The sequence below is a fragment of the Engystomops pustulosus genome, chromosome 3 (assembly GCF_040894005.1).
Source record: "Engystomops pustulosus chromosome 3, aEngPut4.maternal, whole genome shotgun sequence".
In the NCBI taxonomy this organism is placed as follows: domain Eukaryota; kingdom Metazoa; phylum Chordata; class Amphibia; order Anura; family Leptodactylidae; genus Engystomops; species Engystomops pustulosus.
This window is the reverse complement of record NC_092413.1, coordinates 217,685,832-217,701,884: the sequence shown is the minus strand read 5'-3', so window position 1 is coordinate 217,701,884 and position 16,053 is coordinate 217,685,832. Positions and strand designations below refer to the sequence as shown.

General features: G+C 48.5%; 1 protein-coding gene across 1 annotated transcript in view; it reads right to left on the bottom strand.

The window, feature by feature from the left end:
- The window catches only part of KIF13B (kinesin family member 13B), a 142,354-nt gene that overhangs the window by 3,740 nt on the left and 122,561 nt on the right, over positions 1-16,053 (bottom strand). Inside the window, exon 38 of the mRNA XM_072143836.1 lies at positions 6,098-6,160. Coding sequence (XP_071999937.1) covers positions 6,098-6,160 — 63 coding nt within the window. The remainder of the gene's footprint in view (positions 1-6,097; positions 6,161-16,053) is intronic.

Here is a 16,053-nt window from a genome sequence, read left to right as displayed (position 1 = left end):
AGCCTCGGGCTCCCTCCGTCTCTCGCTCTAAGCCTCGGGCTCCCTCCGTCTCTCGCTCTAAGCCTCGGGCTCCCTCCGTCTCTCGCTCTAAGCCTCGGGCTCCCTCCGTCTCTCGCTCTAAGCCTCGGGCTCCCTCCGTCTCTCGCTCTAAGCCTCGGGCTCCCTCCGTCTCTCGCTGTAAGCCTCGGGCTCCCTCCGTCTCTCGCTCTAAGCCTCGGGCTCCCTCCGTCTCTCGCTCTAAGCCTCGGGCTCCCTCCGTCTCTCGCTCTAAGCCTCGGGCTCCCTCCGTCTCTCGCTCTAAGCCTCGGGCTCCCTCCGTCTCTCGCTCTAAGCCTCGGGCTCCCTCCGTCTCTCGCTCTAAGCCTCGGGCTCCCTCCGTCTCTCGCTCTAAGCCTCGGGCTCCCTCCGTCTCTCGCTCTAAGCCTCGGGCTCCCTCCGTCTCTCGCTCTAAGCCTCGGGCTCCCTCCGTCTCTCGCTCTAAGCCTCGGGCTCCCTCCGTCTCTCGCTCTAAGCCTCAGCCTGCCTCCGTCTCTCGCTCTAAGCCTCGGGCTCCCTCCGTCTCTCGCTCTAAGCCTCAGCCTGCCTCCGTCTCTCGCTCTAAGCCTCAGCCTGCCTCCGTCTCTCGCTCTAAGCCTCAGCCTGCCTCCGTCTCTCGCTCTAAGCCTCAGGCTCCCTCCGTCTCTCGCTCTAAGCCTCAGGCTCCCTCCGTCTCTCGCTCTAAGCCTCAGGCTCCCTCCGTCTCTCGCTCTAAGCCTCAGGCTCCCTCCGTCTCTCGCTCTAAGCCTCAGGCTCCCTCAGTCTCTCGCTCTAAGCCTCAGTCTCTCTCTTTATACTTTTCTCTCTCGTTTAGATAAGAAAGGTTAAACACATTAACTCTATGAGGCCCTTATGCATCTTATGGTCGGGGGCCCAACATACAAATTTGCATGCGGCTGTTGCGGACAGACCTGGAGAAACCTATGTGTAAATACATCAGGTGTGTTCTGCTATGATGTATCTATAGATAACATTATCTATAACGTTATCCTGCAGCCCCCAAATGTGATGATTTAGACTATGAGGGAAATACGGATAATTGGATGCATGTCGCTCCATCCAGGTAGGTCCTATAAGGGTCCTACACTAATGACTGGTAATGTGGAGTGACTAGAGGTGGGATTACAGCTGTGCTGAGCTTTGTGGTGCACCTGGTGTCTCCCAGGGGTGATGTGTGACATCAGGAGGGTCCGGCACCAGGTTGGTAAGTGTTAATGGCGCGGCACAGAGGACACATGCCCATCACCTCCTGCAAAAGGACAAAGTCGGCAGAAGGAATATTTTCTTGCTCCTAATATTTACTTGAGAGATGATTTATGAGGCGGGCCCGGTGCTGGCGCTGCTCAGACGGCAGGATTTATGGCAGCTGGAGGGCTGCAGTGATCTATATGTCTCTAGCACTTCTTTGGCTGCACTTAAGGCCGGGATAAATCATGAATTTTCAACCGGCTGCCAAAGATTTATTTTTTCCCTTCCAAATTTTCTTCCCCACCGCCTTCCATTTTCCCGGGGCCTGTCAATTTACAGGTGAAGAATTTAGAGGCGGCTTCTGAGATTAAACAGACCATTTCTCAGATCTATTTCCCAGAGGCAACATGTACTAAACTTGGGTAATCAATACTGTCTGTCAGACACAGAGTTATGGGGGGGACGCTGCAGAGAGGGGGCGCAGCACGACCTGCAAATTCAATTGTAAGAGCAGCTAAAAACTTCATCCGAAAAAGGGGGCCTCATGTCAGAAGACGGGGTCACACAATTGTCTGATGTACTACAACTTCCAGCACGGCCTTATAGGGGGATATCACTATATACAGTGTGTGATGCATGGCCTTATAGGGGGATATCACTATATACAGTGTGTGATGTACTACATCTACCAGCACGGCCGTATAGAGGGATATCACTATATACAGTGTGTGATGTAATACATCTACCAGCACGGCCTTATAGGGGGATATCACTATATACAGTGTGTGATGCATGGCCTTATAGGGGAATATCACTATATACAGTGTGTGATGTACTACATCTACCAGCACTGCCTTATAGGGGGATATCACTATATACAGTGTGTGATGTACTACATCTACCAGCATGGCCTTATAGGGGGATATCACTATATACAGTGTGTGATGTACTACATCTACCAGCATGGCCTTATAGGGGGATATCACTATATACAGTGTGTGATGTACTACATCTACCAGCACTGCCTTATAGGGGGATATCACTATATACAGTGTGCGATGTACTACATCTACCAGCATGGCCTTATAGGGGGATATCACTATATACAGTGTGTGATGTACTACATCTACCAGCACGGCCTTATAGGAGGATATCACTATATACAGTGTGTGATGTACTACATCTACCAGCATGGCCTTATAGGAGGATATCACTATATACAGTGTGTGATGTACTACATCTACCAGCATGGCCTTATAGGGGGATATCACTATATACAGTGTGTGATGTACTACATCTACCAGCATGGCCTTATAGGGGGATATCACTATATACAGTGTGTGATGTACTACATCTACCAGCACGGCCTTATAGGAGGATATCACTATATACAGTGTGTGATGTACTACATCTACCAGCACGGCCTTATAGGAGGATATCACTATATACAGTGTGTGATGTACTACATCTACCAGCACTGCCTTATAGGGGGATATCACTATATACAGTGTGTGATGTACTACATCTACCAGCATGGCCTTATAGGGGGATATCACTATATACAGTGTGTGATGTACTACATCTACCAGCATGGCCTTATAGGGGGATATCACTATATACAGTGTGTGATGTACTACATCTACCAGCACGGCCTTATAGGAGGATATCACTATATACAGTGTGTGATGTACTACATCTACCAGCACGGCCTTATAGGAGGATATCACTATATACAGTGTGTGATGTACTACATCTACCAGCATGGCCTTATAGGGGGATATCACTATATACAGTGTGTGATGTACTACATCTACCAGCATGGCCTTATAGGGGGATATCACTATATACAGTGTGTGATGTACTACATCTACCAGCACGGCCTTATAGGAGGATATCACTATATACAGTGTGTGATGTACTACATCTACCAGCATGGCCTTATAGGAGGATATCACTATATACAGTGTGTGATGTACTACATCTACCAGCACTGCCTTATAGGGGGATATCACTATATACAGTGTGTGATGTACTACATCTACCAGCACTGCCTTATAGGGGGATATCACTATATACAGTGTGCGATGTACTACATCTACCAGCACTGCCTTATAGGGGGATATCACTATATACAGTGTGCGATGTACTACATCTACCAGCACGGCCTTATAGGGGGATATCACTATATACAGTGTGTGATGTACTACATCTACCAGCATGGCCTTATAGGGGGATATCACTATATACAGTGTGTGATGTACTACATCTACCAGCATGGCCTTATAGGAGGATATCACTATATACAGTGTGTGATGTACTACATCTACCAGCATGGCCTTAAAGGAGGATATCACTATATACAGTGTGTGATGTACTACATCTACCAGCATGGCCTTATAGGAGGATATCACTATATACAGTGTGTGATGTACTACATCTACCAGCATGGCCTTATAGGGGGATATCACTATATACAGTGTGTGATGTACTACATCTACCAGCATGGCCTTATAGGGGGATATCACTATATACAGTGTGTGATGTACTACATCTACCAGCACGGCCTTATAGGAGGATATCACTATATACAGTGTGTGATGTACTACATCTACCAGCACGGCCTTATAGGAGGATATCACTATATACAGTGTGTGATGTACTACATCTACCAGCATGGCCTTATAGGGGGATATCACTATATACAGTGTGTGATGTACTACATCTACCAGCACGGCCTTATAGGGGGATATCACTATATACAGTGTGTGATGTACTACATCTACCAGCACGGCCTTATAGGAGGATATCACTATATACAGTGTGTGATGTACTACATCTACCAGCACGGCCTTATAGGAGGATATCACTATATACAGTGTGTGATGTACTACATCTACCAGCACTGCCTTATAGGGGGATATCACTATATACAGTGTGTGATGTACTACATCTACCAGCACTGCCTTATAGGAGGATATCACTATATACAGTGTGTGATGTATTACAACTACCAGCATGGCCTTATAGGGGGATATCACTATATACAGTGTGTGATGTACTACAACTACCAGCATGGCCTTATAGGAGGATATCACTATATACAGTGTGTGATGTACTACATCTACCAGCATGGTCATATAGGAGGATATCACTATATACAGTGTGTGATGTACTACAACTACCAGCATGGCCTTATAGGAGGATATCACTATATACAGTGTGTGATGTACTACATCTACCAGCATGGCCTTATAGGAGGATATCACTATATACAGTGTGTGATGTACTACAACTACCAGCATGGCCTTATAGGGGGATATCACTATATACAGTGTGTGATGTACTACATCTACCAGCATAGCCTTATAGGAGGATATCACTATATACAGTGTGTGATGTACTACATCTACCAGCATGGCCTTATAGGGGGATATCACTATATACAGTGTGTGATGTACTACATCTACCAGCACGGCCTTATAGGAGGATATCACTATATACAGTGTGTGATGTACTACAACTACCAGCATGGCCTTATAGGGGGATATCACTATATACAGTGTGTGATGTACTACAACTACCAGCATGGCCTTATAGGAGGATATCACTATATACAGTGTGTGATGTACTACATCTACCAGCATGGTCATATAGGAGGATATCACTATATACAGTGTGTGATGTACTACATCTACCAGCACGGCCTTATAGGGGGATATCACTATATACAGTGTGTGATGTACTACAACTACCAGCATGGCCTTATAGGGGGATATCACTATATACAGTGTGTGATGTACTACATCTACCAGCATGGCCTTATAGGAGGATATCACTATATACAGTGTGTGATGTACTACATCTACCAGCATGGCCTTATAGGAGGATATCACTATATACAGTGTGCGATGTACTACATCTACCAGCACGGCATTATAGGGGGATATCACTATATACAGTGTGTGATGTACTACATCTACCAGCATGGCCTTATAGGGGGATATCACTATATACAGTGTGCGATGTACTTTATCTACCAGCATGGCCTTATAGGGGGATATCACTATATACAGTGTGCGATGTACTACATCTACCAGCATGGCATTATAGGGGGATATCACTATATACTGTGTGTGATGTCCTACATCTACCAGCACGGCCTTATAGAGGGATATCACTATATACAGTGTGTGATGTACTACATCTACCAGCATGGCCTTATAGGAGGATATCACTATATACAGTGTGTGATGTACTACAACTACCAGCATGGCCTTATAGGAGGATATCACTATATACAGTGTGTGATGTACTACATCTACCAGCACGGCCTTATAGGAGGATATCACTATATACAGTGTGTGATGTACTACATCTACCAGCACTGCCTTATAGGGGGATATCACTATATACAGTGTGTGATGTACTACATCTACCAGCATGGCCTTATAGGGGGATATCACTATATACAGTGTGTGATGTACTACATCTACCAGCACGGCCTTATAGGGGGATATCACTATATACAGTGTGTGATGTACTACAACTACCAGCATGGCCTTATAGGAGGATATCACTATATACAGTGTGTGATGTACTACATCTACCAGCACGGCCTTATAGGGGGATATCACTATATACAGTGTGTGATGTACTACATCTACCAGCATGGCCTTATAGGGGGATATCACTATATACAGTGTGTGATGTACTACATCTACCAGCACGGCCTTATAGGGGGATATGACTGTATACAGTGTGTGATGTACTACAACTACCAGCATGGCCTTATAGGAGGATATCACTATATACAGTGTTATATAGCAGTGATGGATGATATGATATATCAGTAGGATGCACTTCCGGTTCTTACCAGTTTGGGCTTCATGGCGCTGTCATCAATACTGGCCGACTGGACTATAATCCGAGGGACGGCCTGCAGGACAGGGATAAATAATGGGAGATTACTCTGGGTCTCCATCACATGACCCGGCTGGAATACTGTGGGGACTACAACTCCCATCAAACTGACGGTTTACAATACTATACAACAGTAAGTGCATCATGGGCGGGTCCAGCACTGGGATTCCAGTGCACTTTCCATGTTCTGAGGGCAATCTGTCCCCGCCCAGAGTGCACTTGCCGGATGATTTGCATTTCCAATGTTAACAGTTTGCGGCCACAAAGGTTTCTGTTCCTACTAAAGATACATTTATTAAAATTTAAAATTCTGAGAATATATGGACGATCGTGCGTGGTCATTTCTCTAGTTTTCCTTTGGGAGGCAAAGTAGGGATTAGATGCGAGGAGTCAGCACGGCTCCGGCATCAGACTACACAGGTTATTTATGTAGTCTGTAACCATGGAGACACGTTGGATCTGTACACAGAAAGCCAATTTCTGGCTTTCTGAAGGGGGTAGATGAAGATTAGCAATTTTTATCACCTCTACATTAGAGATAAGAGGAACCGAACTTTAGGTTCAGCATCTACGGACACAGCCGAGCCGGGCCGACCACAGCCGAGCCGGGCCGACCACAGCCGAGCCGGGCCGACCACAGCCGAGCCGGGCCGACCACAGCCGAGCCGGGCCGACCACAGCCGAGCCGGGCCGACCACAGCCGAGCCGGGCCGACCACAGCCGAGCCGGGCCGACCACAGCCGAGCCGAGCCGAGCCGAGCCAGGCCGGGCCGACCCCAGCCAGGCCGGGCCGACCCCAGCCAGGCCGGGCCAACCCCAGCCAGGCCGGGCCAACCCCAGCCGAGCCGGGCCGACCCCAGCCGAGCCGGGCCGACCACAGCCGAGCCGGGCCGACCACAGCCGAGCCGGGCCGACCACAGCCGAGCCGGGCCGACCACAGCCGAGCCGGGCCGACCACAGCCGAGCCGGGCCGACCACAGCCGAGCCGGGCCGACCACAGCCGAGCCGAGCCGAGCCAGGCCGGGCCGACCCCAGCCGAGCCGGGCCAACCCCAGCCGAGCCGGGCCAACCCCAGCCGAGCCGGGCCAACCCCAGCCGAGCCGGGCCGACCACAGCCGAGCCGGGCCGACCACAGCCGAGCCGGGCCGACCACAGCCGAGCCGGGCCGACCACAGCCGAGCCGGGCCGACCACAGCCGAGCCGGGCCGACCACAGCCGAGCCGGGCCGACCACAGCCGAGCCGGGCCGACCACAGCCGAGCCGGGCCGACCACAGCCGAGCCGGGCCGACCACAGCCGAGCCGGGCCGACCACAGCCGAGCCGGGCCGACCACAGCCGAGCCGGGCCGACCACAGCCGAGCCGAGCCGAGCCAGGCCGGGCCGACCCCAGCCGAGCCGGGCCAACCCCAGCCGAGCCGGGCCAACCCCAGCCGAGCCGGGCCGACCCCAGCCGAGCCGGGCCGACCCCAGCCGAGCCGGGCCGACCACAGCCGAGCCGGGCCGACCACAGCCGAGCCGGGCCGACCACAGCCGAGCCGGGCCGACCACAGCCGAGCCGGGCCGAGCCGAGCCAGGCCGGGCCGACCCCAGCCAGGCCGGGCCAACCCCAGCCAGGCCGGGCCAACCCCAGCCGAGCCGGGCCGACCCCAGCCGAGCCGGGCCGACCACAGCCGAGCCGGGCCGACCACAGCCGAGCCGGGCCGACCCCAGCCGAGCCGGGCCGACCACAGCCGAGCCGGGCCGACCACAGCCGAGCCGGGCCGACCACAGCCGAGCCGGGCCGACCACAGCCGAGCCGGGCCGACCACAGCCGAGCCGAGCCGAGCCAGGCCGGGCCGACCCCAGCCGAGCCGGGCCAACCCCAGCCGAGCCGGGCCAACCCCAGCCGAGCCGGGCCAACCCCAGCCGAGCCGGGCCAACCCCAGCCGAGCCGGGCCGACCCCAGCCGAGCCGGGCCGACCCCAGCCGAGCCGGGCCGACCCCAGCCGAGCCGGGCCGACCACAGCCGAGCCGGGCCGACCACAGCCGAGCCGGGCCGACCACAGCCGAGCCGGGCCGACCACAGCCGAGCCGGGCCGACCACAGCCGAGCCGGGCCGACCACAGCCGAGCCGGGCCGACCACAGCCGAGCCGGGCCGACCACAGCCGAGCCGGGCCGACCACAGCCGAGCCGGGCCGACCACAGCCGAGCCGGGCCAACCACAGCCGAGCCGGGCCAACCACAGCCGAGCCGGGCCAACCACAGCCGAGCCGGGCCAACCACAGCCGAGCCGAGCCGAGCCGAGCCAGGCCGGGCCAACCACAGCCGAGCCGGGCCAACCACAGGTGTATAAAGCAAGGGTTAGCTCCTGAATGGAGGATGCCAACCCTAAAGTTTGAATGCGCTCACCTGTAGTGACGGAGAGTGTCGTCCTGATTGCTTTAATTTGGGGACAACTTTCCAAAATGACTCAATTTGCGAGGAGAAACCAACTTGTATCTCATTGACGAATGAAAAAGCCTTAGTAAGATGCATTGGAGCAATAAAATGGATGGTTCCCAAATTACACCCCCCCCACCCCCCAACATTGGGTTCACCTTAATCATTTTACCGGAATGTCTCCCCCGACTACAATCACGCCGTGCACACACATAGGAACGTAATAGGTGACATCGCATTAGGAAATCCGGGGCCCTTTATCAGTTCCGAGCCTCTACCCCCCATACATTATACAAGTAGTGATGGCTACACTGTAGCGGAACAGGACATGAGCGCGGGGCTCAGCCTGAACGGCCGTATATCTCATGTCTGTAGACATAATGCTCTGACAAGCGGCTCTTTTACGGGTCCCTCCTGGATTGGAGCCATCAGAAAGCTGAGAAGAGCAAGGTCTATTTCCACCTGATCGCTCTATAAATAAGGTTAAGGACGTCTATTATAGGGGCTGTCACAGGTAATGGAGGGAAAGATGAGACGGGTTATCCTTAAAGGGTTTAACCACTTATTTGCTGGGCAAATGAGGCAAAAAATAAAACAATAAATTTAAATATGTGGTATTTTTTAATTTAAAAAAAAGCTATAAAAACTTCCCCATTTCTGGCCATTTGTTATCTTTTTTAAATTTTTTTTTTTCCAATTAGTTTTTTTCTTAATTGGCTCAATCAGATAATAAAATATGAGCATCTTACGGTCATTAGCCGAATAATGGGAGTCTTTCCTGTACGGAGGAGATGGTTTATTTTATGGCCTAGTTTATCTTTCTCCTGTGAGCACTTTACCCATTATATGCAAATCATACAACAAACACATCAAACACGACATCAACACCGAGCAACAGTTCTACCAGGGGGTAGAGGCTGAAAAGAGAGGGATTAGGAGAACATTGGGTGGAGTGGAGGAGTTGGTCAAGGGGATTTTTTTCCAAAAACATTGGGTTGAGGTGGAAGAGGACAGTATGAGGAAGGACTAAAAGTGGATGATACTTGGCTACTGCGAAGAAGAAGAAACTGTTTAAGAAACTTTTTGGGAACTTGGTTGAGAACATTTTGAAGAGGACAGGACATCAGGCTGGGGACCTTTTTGGAAGGAAGATGACTGCTAGTTGAAAGAGTCCGCAAAAGAGATGAGCAGTGGCGTAACTAGAAGCTAATGGGCCCCAGTGCAAAGTCTGTGCCAGGCCCCCGACTATAATGTATGGTTTATAGTACTAGTCTTCTCATATGGGAAAGTGACACCATAAGGGCCCCCTAAACCTCTTGGGTCCGGGTGCAACCGCAACCTCTGCCCCTGGAGATGAGGGCATTGAAAACAGGACGTTGGATTGGAAAAGTTTCGGAACAGAAGAGCGAACTAGCTTAACAGGGTGTCCAAAAAAAAAAAAGTTGAGTTCAATTTGGTGTTTGGAAAGAAGAGGGCACAGAGTTAAAAATTTGGGTAAAAAAAATAGTTAACTAACTAAGGTTGAGCAATTTTTAGAAAGGTGAAGAGCACCCAGAAAAAAAAAACTTGGTTGAGGAGCTTTTGGGAAACTTATGATTGAGAAGGTTTCTAGGTTGTGGACTTCTTGAAAGAAGAGGACATCAGGTTGAAACCACGTTGAAGACTATTACACAGGGACATGTTAACAAGTTTTGCAAAAAAAAAAAAAAAAAAAAAAAAAGTACAGTACGGTAAAAATTTTTCCGGAAGAAGTGGACACACGGAAGAGGGCGTAGAGTTAAATACTTGATTAGGAAGACGAGGATGCTAGCTTGAGGTTCTTATCATAGGCAAAGGTGAACACAATGGGGGTCATTTACTAAGGGGCCGATTCGCGGTTTCCCGACGTGTTACCCGAATATTTCCGATTTGCGCCGATTTCCCCGGGATTTTGGCGCACGCGATCGGATTGTGGCGCATCGGCGCCGGCATGCACGCGGCGGAAATCGGGGAGGAGGGGGGGGGGGGGGGCAACGAAAACCCGATGGATTCGGAAAAAACGCCGCATTTAAAAAAAAGAAATGTGTCGCGAAAATTGCACTCATCTTCACTCAGCCCGGCTCGGTGTATTCCAGTGCGTTCCGATGCTCTTCAGCGCAGCAGCGCCACCTAGTGGACGGCGGAGGAACTACCTTAGTGAATCCCGAATCCAGCACAGAGAACGCGCCGCTGGATCGCGAATGGGCCGGGTAAGTAAATCTGCCCCAATATGTTTAGTACCTTTTTGGGAGAAAATTTGGTTATACCATTGTACAGGAGAAGACAATTTTTAAAAAGAGGACACCACCTTAGGAGGAGGAAAGGGGACACTTCGTTTTAGAAGGAATACAAAAAAAGACAACTAGGTTGAGGACTTTGTAAAGAAAAAAAAAATTGGTTCACACCGTATCCAAAAATCATTGGGAGCGAGATTAAGGACCTTTTTGGGAAATGGTGGACATTGGGTTTACAGGGTTTCAGGATATAAGGTTTTAGAGGAAATTGGGTTGAACATGTTTCCAGGAATATGATACTTGGCCGAGGACTTTTAAGGGAGAGGACAACACAGTTTATAGGGATAAATAGGTTTAAGCACCTTTGGAGGGGATACTTGGTCTAAAAGGTTTTCCAGAAGAAGAAGAGGCAGAGTTGAAGACCTTTTGGGAAGAGAAAAACAAATCGGTTGAAAATGTTTTTAGGAAAAAGTTGAAGACATTTCTTTGAGGTGGTTCAAGATATTAAAAAACTCAAAGAAATTTATGAAGAACATTAAACACTTCTTATAGACACAAAAGAGTCAAGACATCGGAGAGTAGAACAATGAACCTGAAATGTTTGAGTTGGTTTAGAAAGCCTTAGGTGGAGACTTTGTTACACTTCAGTCTATAGGGTGTAAATAAGATTTAAAGTGTTTTAGTAAAAAGACGTAAACTGGGACAAGGTAGCCTAATTTATTTAAGAAAAAAGTGACTTATATCAAACCCTTTCTTAACCTTGACCCAAGATAGTGCATACACCTACCGTATAGGATCAATGTGCACCTACCCAATATTACCAGCTTCTGCAGCACCATGTAATACCACCTTTCCCCTGTAGTGGCCACCACCCAAAACTTTCCTCAGTAGTAAAAATTGATCAAAGAGGTGTCTAGATTTACCGTAGGATTTGTGCCACCTAACCCAAGTGTTAGACGAATCGTCGAGAAGTAGCCTTCAAGAGTTATAGTTTAAGAACACTTTATCAGTAAGTTAACTACATACACAAGAATTTTTTGCAGTTTCTGTTTTTATAAAAGTAGGCCGTGGAAATTACTGGAAGATTCAATGAATCCAATTTTGTCTTTACCCGAGAACAATCTGGTATGTATGGGGGAATGTCCCTGATGACATGAGAAGGAAGGATACGGTGCTGGATTTTATCAATGATTTCTGTGGGCTGCTACCAGAAGGGCATCTTGAGCCCCTTTGCCCATGAAAACAAACATGCACGCCTGGATAAGCTATGTGTGCACGTGTGGGAGTCGAGCTCAGTCAGAATTTATAATATCCACCATTCCCAAGCAAGTCGGTGTCATCATTTTTGACACTCAAGTAGACTTTGTACTGCCAAGTAGGTGGTGCCAGTACCACCCACCTGACAGGGGAGAGCCTCATCAGATACTCATTCACAGAGTAGCTACCTATCACAGTGATAGACTTCTTCCTTCTAGAAAAGAGCTGGTCTTAATTTTCCTTAATTTTCTTGTAAAATTTGTGAGGGTTGAGAGTGAAGGTCCTGAAGTCCATCGGAGCAAACGAGGACAGAACCAACAATCTTGGGCTGATGAAACCACAAGTCTTCCAGTCACTTTTTTTCAACCTGTTTTTCGGGAAGAATCAATAAGATCCACCTGACGTTGCACTAATGTGGGGGGGTTAATCCTTCACCTCGAGGCAGCGGCTGACACATTAATATATGTGAGTGAGGTAGGACCCTGGCAGCTGGAGATGGATGACATTAGTGTCATTTACTTTCACGAGTCATTAATTCCTTCCTGCACAAATCACATCATTGTCAAAACATGAAATAACCTTAATATGAAAGAAAAGTGCAAGACAGCAATCTGTCTGCCTCTAAACGCCCTAAATCATCGGGTGGACTCAACCAGGAGCCTGCACAAGTCTTGGCAACTCCCTCGTTATTAACTTAATAATGGCTGATCGGCTGCGATAACAAAGGAGGCAGGAAAGACGAGGAGGATGGGAGTTGTAGTCCTGCGGAGGACTGAATTGACTACATTAGAGCCAGTGGTTTCCTCTTCTCGGCCTGACGTGACCCGGCTAATGGATAATCGCATGTTGGGAGTTGATTAGATAAACAATGACTTTGGCAGCAGGTCCCGGGTCCTTGGAGATCTCCAGCAGACAGCGTGCGTGCGTGCTACACACAACTGCAAGATACGGGGATGAGGAAGGACAGCTTAAAAGACTCGTAACAGCTCTGTATCCACCGATATATACAGACGTAGCAGCCACATAAGGCCATAAGGGTGGGTATGGCTGTGACTTCTCCAAATTTCTTACCTAAGGCTTCATCATTTTTGGATAAATTAACATCAGATGGCTGCCAAAGATGAAGTTGAAGGGGTCACCGCCCTCCACAACCATCTTGAAAATGGTTGTTCTCTTCCGAGACCTTTGAAAGCCTCTTTCCGAGGCGATGCTAGTCAACCTGGTGACCATCTACCCAACAGCTGCTGAGGTTGTACGTTTAAGATGTCACACGAGGCTGTAGTGGTGGTACAAGGGGCACATATGGGAAATGGCTGTGATATGTCAAGGTTGGAAGTGGTCCACCAAATTTCTTTACTAATGTCCCTGTAATTCTACCCTCAGAGCAGAACCATAGATGAAGCTGAAGGTGTCACGACGCTCCACAACCATCTCTAGCATGAAGCTATGAAGTCCCCTAAATCTAGGTGATGCTAGTTAACAAAATGTTTTGCTAACCCCGTCGAAACTTTCTAATCCTAAACAAAGGATCGTTAGACTTAATTAAGATTTTTCTTCCAGAAGGAGAAAGATTAAAGAACGTTGTCATTGCCGATTCCGGAATGAGCCACCACCTCGGCCCGGAGCACATCCGTCACTTCTACAGCTCACCTGTCATTGGACAATTAAAAGACATATATATATATACATGGACACGACCCGCATACGAGTCCAGAGCCGCCGCAAGACATCTGCTAGATTTAGAGTCTCACCTTCTGAAGCAATCATCTCTAATTAGGGGCCAGATTTTATTAAAAGTGAACACTTTGGAGCCGCTGACCCCGTGCAGACCACACATTACACTTTAAGTAGACACAAGGCCAACATTATGGAAATGTTATAATTACCAAATGTGCTTACACCGCAATGAGCTGCAGCGCGCCCCCGGGGGCCAATGACATTAACAACTCAAGTAATAAAGTGAGGAGAGATTTCTTAAGGGCTCCCGCTGCCCTGATCTTTTGCTCCAGATTTTGCTTTAACTCTAAAGTAAGAAATATTACTTCTTCCTCTTCTATTTTATAGATTGGAGAAGAGACTTTACAAAAGGTTTGGGAACTTTGATCCCGCAGCGTAAATGGACGAGGTCACATCCCCCTCCCCCCCCCCCCCGTCCGGAACTGGTCCCATATCACCAAGACAACCTAGATTTCGCATTGGATGATAAATGGGACAGACTATTTTGGGAAATGAGCAATTTATTTTGAATTTTTAACCCGAAAACAGCCGCTTTCTCCTATTTTACCTCCCCCCTACCTGATGCAAAAAAGTTTTAAAGATTCGGTTTCAAAAATTTGCATTTTATATCATGTTTATTTTTTGCCTTTTTACGAGATTTTCCTTTTGCTCCTCAAAATCTGTGACGGGATAAAAGATAATTAAAAAGTTATAATTAGTTTGTGGAGACGCCTGAGACATTCTACATCTGCGGAGTCTACGAGTTGTCTAACCGTTGTCTGCTCCAGAAGTTTCCTCTGCTGTACAGGAGACTGCCCCTCGACTCTACACAGACTTGCACATTCCTCCTGAAGACACGACTCCAGTGGATAGAAGAGAATCTAATTAATCTGGGTCTTACGGATGGTGACAATGGCCATTCCGGCTCATGGTGTACATTCAATTCCAGAAAGAGGTATTCATGGTGCTTGTCTATCTCCAGCACTTTTATAGTCCCCACATCTTGCTGGGGCCGCCACAAATCAAATCCCTTATCCTGAGCCAACCCCTTTAAGAACTCACGTAGCTTCAGGGTAAAATTGGATAAGGGTGAGATAAACAATTGTGGAACGATTCCAATTTCCACACCGCAGACTTGAGCGGATACAATAGGCTGAGACTTTCTGCAGCTACCTCGTCAGCTTTGGTGAACAGAGCGGGACAGAATGTGCAGAGCCATCTCTACATCATGACCAGAGCTGCTGTCTGCATACTCCGCTGTGGATGATCACTGTGGTGTCTGGTTGTCCCACTCATTTATGACTTATCCTGGGGATGGACCAACAATTGTCCACCCTGGAGAACCACCTTGCCCTATTGTACAGTTTACAAGCTAGAAAACGCTGAATATTAACCCTCAAACCTCCCAACAATTTCATCTCCATTTGCAACATCTCCATCTCCAGACAACTTTAACCTCCACCCCCAGCGCACCTACAGGTATCCATGCTAATTTGCCCTACCTACTGTTTGTGGTGACAGGGGTGAGCCAAAACTTTCTGCTAACTAAATGGAGCTACAGAAGGCGTCTAACCAGCTATGATACGTCAAGTAATTTTATTAGCAGGTGGGTTTTCTATGCAGTGTCTCACACTATTTTAGTGTTCATTCTTTGTCACCATTTTGCTGCATGTGCTGCTGTCTGAGGCGAGAGGCTCAACTTGGTGCAACTCTTTTTGGGATGCAGGGTAATACTGCAGGGCTCTGTATTCTACTCCCAAGCCAAGTGTTGTCTATTGGGGTTGTATCTGTGTGTCACTTCTTTCTCTTCCGGCTGCCATAAGGCGCACACATCCTGCTGCAATAACTCTCCAGTCACTTACAGGAAAGGAGTCGCCAATATGGCCGCCATCATGGAAGTGTTAATAAATAATAACTTAATCGTTCTGCAATCTGTGCACCGGGTGAGGGGTCGGGAGACAATAGGAGATGGACTACACCCATATATAATACTAGAACTTACATTATGTGACAATTACATTGTATTTGAAGATCGGACCATTCCAGAATAAGAGCAGAATTAATAAGAAGAACCCGAGTCTCGTCTCTTGGCAGGTAACCAGCCGGCAGGAACTGATTATCATAAATTTGACTTTGCTTGTAAGGATGCAAATATAATTTATAGGAGAACATTGGCTTCTCTGGCTCCGCACAATGTAAGGAATACAAAGTACGGGAGGATCACGGGCAGTGACTGCTGCGGACGATTCACAGACATCCTGACTA